The sequence below is a fragment of the Orycteropus afer genome, unplaced genomic scaffold, assembly GCF_000298275.1.
Source record: "Orycteropus afer afer isolate SDZICR_OR568_19922 unplaced genomic scaffold, OryAfe1.0 scaffold00068, whole genome shotgun sequence".
Lineage (NCBI taxonomy): Eukaryota > Metazoa > Chordata > Mammalia > Tubulidentata > Orycteropodidae > Orycteropus > Orycteropus afer.
This window is the reverse complement of record NW_006921655.1, coordinates 12,195,708-12,201,167: the sequence shown is the minus strand read 5'-3', so window position 1 is coordinate 12,201,167 and position 5,460 is coordinate 12,195,708. Positions and strand designations below refer to the sequence as shown.

Genomic DNA, 5,460 nt, shown 5'->3' with positions numbered 1-5,460 from the left:
AAGGAGGGGTCGCTATGAGTCAAGTCTGACTCGACGGCACATAACAACAACAACACAAACATGAGAACAAACAAATAGAAAATAAATCTTTGTCAATTAAAATAATCATAAGGTGAATGAAGAAGAATATTGGATTTAGGATAACAATTAGAAGTAAAATGAAAGAAAGGAAGAAAATAAAATGTTATTAACTAAAATCATAATCAAGTAATTTGAAATAGTTCTGTCATTGAAAAATTCTTATTTATGTATATAAGATCCTGGCATAATAAAAACCTAGTTACAATAGGAATTCAGAGAAAGTAAGTGGTATCTGTGAGAAAAGAGGGAGCAAGGAAAATTTTACTTAAAAGTGAATTATCATGGGCCCTGGAAAATAGGATGATGACTGAACTTTAGTATTCATAAAGAGAATCACTGACATACTAATTAAGTCGCGGGTATTTATTGAGTGCCTCTATCGTGTTAAGCATCCTGCAGTCTCTGGAAAGATAGATGAGTGGGCAAAACACAGACGTAGTCCAAAAATTCATATAAAAGTGGTATGGCCAACAGTAATCAAACAGTTACAGAAATTATATACTCTAAAGGAAGAGTGTATAACTATGTAACTCAGGAATCTGACCTCAATTGGGGTCTAGGTTGGTTCTTCAGTGAACTGAGGAAATAAACTTTCTGAGAACAAATGCCTTAAAAAAACAGTTTCAGTTACGCATTTCAGTCACTGCCACAATGAAACATAACCTCAGGTGTCTCCTTTTATTTGCCCTCTCATTTGTACATTTTACAGAGCCTTCTTTAGGCTTTACTCACACTTAGCTAATAGTTTTATTGATTGTTCCTGTGTTGTTTCATACTTTTATTTCCTGATTGACTAGAACATGCTATGAAAACCTAAATCTATTCTAAAAGTGATACCACACTATTTTGTCAAAGTTCAAATGCAGTTTGACAGTGCTAATTCTTTCAGTTAATCTTACAGAAATTTTTGTGTAAGTTCGTATGTTTACATACATGAGATAAGATGTTTATTGATGCTTAGTTTTAATAAGGAAAAACAAAGTCAGTCTAAAGAAATGATTGTATATAAAGCCCAGAAAATATGCAGTGAGGTTAATCTATGTTGGACATTAAAAAATGTTCATAATATATAAGTTAAAAAGCATAGTTTTAAAAATATAAATATTATACTTTCATTATTCAGAGTATGTATGTATGTACATTTATATAGTACATAGCAGGTCTTTGTCTAGAAGATGATTTGCAAAGACACATCCTAGCCTGTAATTACTTCTGGGAAATGGGATTGGATGTTTTTGTGGACAGGTAGGAAGTATTCACTTTTTATTTTAATACACTTCTGTGTTATTTAAACTTTATTCAACAGAAGTAAATTCCCTAAGTAAATGAATAAAGTTAAATGATTCCATAATATGCCATAGAATTGTAATTTTGGGGTTCCCTTCTCTTGCCTTTCAGTTGGTAATGATTATATGTTTACCTTTTCCTGTAATCCACATTATAGGTAAAATCCTAGATTTATGGGTCAGCTAAAAATTTATTTTATACATTATTTAATAGAGGAGTTTCATGGAGAATAATTGATAGAAACAAAAGTAATATTAAAAAATAAATAGATAAAACTATATTTGGTCAACCAGCCACTCCTCGGAAGGAAGGTTGGGCAATCCTACTTCCGTAGTGATACTGCCTCGGAAACCCAAGGAGGGGTCGTTATGAATCAGGGCTGACTCGACGGCACATAACAACAACAACATATTTGGTCAGACCATTTTTTACTATGATCAATTCAAATACTTCTTTCTGTGAGACAGTAAAAAGACTCACCTATGCTTAATTTTATCAGCAATATAGGAGCTCTGGTAGCATAGTGCCTAAGGCACTTGACTGCTAACCAGAAGGCTGGCGGTTCAAACCCACCAACCACTCCTCGGAAGGAAGTATGGGCAATCCTACTTTCATAGTGATACTGCCTCGGAAACCCAAGGAGGGGTCGCTATGAGTCAGGGCTGACTCGACGGCATACAACAACAGCAACAATGCGTAATTTTAAAATTTATCTATGGGAATGATTAAATTGAAGAAACACAGTTTCATACTATGTTTCAGTGTGCTTTGTAACAAATGAGATTATTTCTTTTCAGGTTTCTCAGGACCATGAAACAATGGCGCAAGTTTTGTTCAGCAGGAATTTGAGGTTGAATGTAGCTTTAACTTTCTGGAGGAAGAGAAGTATAAGTGAACTTGTAGCTTATTTGGTGAGGTAGGTGTGACCATGTATGCTTTTTGTTCAATAAAATTAATTTTCAATGTGATATATAGAAATTCCTCTTCTTCTTTATGTTATTCCTGGATAGAATTTTAAACTTTCAGTATTTAACTTTGATAGAGAAGGTATGGTTTAAATTATATTCATCATCCCTCTAAAAGTAACAAAAATAATCAGTTTTACCTTCATATTCAGTGTTAAGTTGAATAGAACTGTTAGTTTCTCTGACTGAGATTCTAGTCTAAGAAATACCTACCAATTTTGGGGAAATTAACCTTTTTAAAAATCCCTATTAAATGGGAATTTTAAGCATTACTTTTATTTCATATTAAGGGCTATGCTTAAATGTTTCCTAACTAGTTAAGCAACCATCTCATTTAAAATTATGTATTTTTCGACTCCCTATCTCCCTTTCCTGCTTTATTTTTCTCTGTAGTACTTAACACCATCAACATACCCTATGCATTTGTTTGTTTATTTTCTGTGTCTGCCCAGCCTCCCACACTCACATACTGGCATATAAGGTCCATAAGGCATGCATTTTTATCTCTCTGTTCACTGCTGTATCCCCATAAATACTCAAATGAATTGTTGAATGAATAAATTTCGTAAAATCATTGAGAAGAGACTAATAAAGTAATCAGCTCTCTATGCAATACTATCCTTTTTATACCGACAGGATAGAAGATCTTGGAGTTGTGGTAGATTGCCTTCCTGTGCTCACCAATAGGTAAAAAAAAAAAAAAAAAAAATCAGGAAAAAAAAAGTTACATTAAAAAAGACAGATTATGGCCTGTTCATATTTTAACTTAAAATGTCTTTGTTTTAGTTTACAGGAAGAAAAACAATACATCTCACTTGGCTGCTGTGTAGACTTGTTGCCTCTAGTAAAGTCACTACTTAAAAGCAAATTTGAAGAGTAAGTGCTAATATGAATCTCAATTCATTTTCTCTTTCAACATCTTTGATTTTGTACCTTGTGAGTACATACTATTAGATTGGGCTCCCTTAGACAAACATGGTTTCTATTTTCAAGGAACTTATTAGTCTAATTAGGAAAACAATATAAAATGTCTGATGAACTATCATAAAAACATCTCTAAACAATTTGCATAACAGGTTTGTGAAATAGATCATGAAAATGGTGAAATTTTGAAAAAGAAAGATCTGTGTGTGTGTACATGTTATAGGGAAGGCCATCTTTTATAAAGTCTTCTTGGATGAAAACACTTGAATTTTGTAACAAAATGTCATTTCAGATATGTAATAGTTGGTTTGAACTGGCTTCAAGCAGTCATAAAAAGATGGTGGTCAGAACTATCATCTAAAACAGAAATTATGAATGATGGGTGAGTATCCCTTTAAAAGTAAATTCATACTACTAAAATTTAAGAAAAGCACTTGGATTGAAGTAGGTTATACTTACCAGTATATAATATTTACCCTCTTCATTTTCAGAGAAATGTTAAATTGAGATACTGTTCATATATGAAAATTACACATGGGCGTTGAATTCCAGACTCCAGTGATCCCCTGTATCTCTTCTGGCAGAACCCTACCCTTCATTTTAGAAGGAAACAGCATGACAGTGGCTTAACCTTCATATCCATTATAAGCAGTAAAGGAGAGAAGAAGAAGTGGTCCTCAGTGGAATAGTTTTGAGGCACATGAATGGAGGCATCCTTGGGTCACCTAGACATTAATCTGAGAATCCAATGTTGATTACAATTATAATCGTTATAATTTGAGTATATTGCTTATGTGGAAATGTGTGGGTATTGTGTCAAAATGAGCCAGATTATAATGGAGGCACACACACACATACACACAAAATCTGCCAACACTTTGCTTAAAGTCCATAATTTCCTTTCATATTCTAATTCCCACTTCATGTTCAAGAGCAGGTGGTTTTCTTACAGGCTTTGACTACTAAATGACCTTTAATTTTTATGATTGATATGTACTGTCTTAACTGATTGCTTGAGTTTAAGAAGTGTATTTTTCCCTTGATAAATACATGAAGATTTAACAACTCTTAATTAAGTATATTTACTGCCAAAGACCCTATCCTAATATATTTGCATTCTCATTTTCTTTTCCTTTTTTTCTTCTAGAAATATTCAGATTTTAAAACAACAGTTAAATGGATTGTGGGAACAGGAAAACCATCTTACTTTGGTTCCAGGATACACTGGTAGTATAGCTAAGGTAATTTATGTCTAAGCTTAAAAATTAGAAATAAAAAAATGAAATTAGAAATAATGTTGGTATTATACATGTTTAAGTGAACTCTTAAATCACTAACTCAAATGCAGTGCACTGCTGTGGAATTGGATCTGACTCATAGTGACCCTTCCTTAGGTTTCTGAGGCAGTATCACTATGGAAGTAGATTGCCCCAGCTTTCCTTCCAAGAAGTGGCTGGTGGGTTTGAACCACCAACCCTCTGGTTAGCAGTCAGATGCCTTAGGCACTATGCCACCAGAGCTCCTCTTAAGTCTCTGGACAAAATAATTCAGTATTATTCTAGTTTAACAAGTGAGATCTAAAGTCATTTTCATATTTGCAAATGCTTAACATTCTCTGGGTATGAATGTGACCTAGACAAGGTCACAAGAATTAATCATTAATGTCTTTAAGTTATAGAACCAGAAATGCTGTGCTAGAGAGTGTTTAATGACGTAGTTCCAATTAGAAAAAAGTATTTTTTAAAAAGTTGAGTCCAGGTAAGGAAGACATCAGCAACAGTCAGGAAACAAGAAATGAAGAACACGAACAAATGATTTTGAAGTATTAATTTTGCTTTTGCTTTTGCTAATGTCATTGCTTTTTGAGAAAGTAAACAGGTTCAATTCATAATGTGAATTTGACATTGGTCATTATTGAATTGTTTGTATTTTAGTTTCATTTTGAAAGGAATTAAATTTCCTTTAAAAATGGCTTTAGAATAATACTCGAATAGGATGTATGTCATAGGTATATGTGTAAAATTCTTGGATATCTTTAAGAAAAGAAGCAAAATGATAAGTATGTTAATATTGTGTATAATTTTACTCAGAATTCTTTTTTTTTTTAGTTTTATTTTGATTTGGGTGAAGATTTACAGAGTAAATTCACTTTTCATACAGCAGTTCACATATACTTTGTCTCATGTCATTGACCAAAATTTAC

At 32.8% G+C, this 5,460-nt stretch overlaps 1 protein-coding gene across 1 annotated transcript in view; it reads left to right on the top strand.

Annotated features, from left to right (window-relative positions):
* The window catches only part of KATNBL1 (katanin regulatory subunit B1 like 1), an 82,169-nt gene that overhangs the window by 16,949 nt on the left and 59,760 nt on the right, over window positions 1-5,460 (top strand). Inside the window, exons 4-8 of the mRNA XM_042780897.1 lie at window positions 2,166-2,284; window positions 2,970-3,020; window positions 3,120-3,209; window positions 3,550-3,639; window positions 4,405-4,498. Coding sequence (XP_042636831.1) covers window positions 2,166-2,284; window positions 2,970-3,020; window positions 3,120-3,209; window positions 3,550-3,639; window positions 4,405-4,498 — 444 coding nt within the window. The remainder of the gene's footprint in view (window positions 1-2,165; window positions 2,285-2,969; window positions 3,021-3,119; window positions 3,210-3,549; window positions 3,640-4,404; window positions 4,499-5,460) is intronic.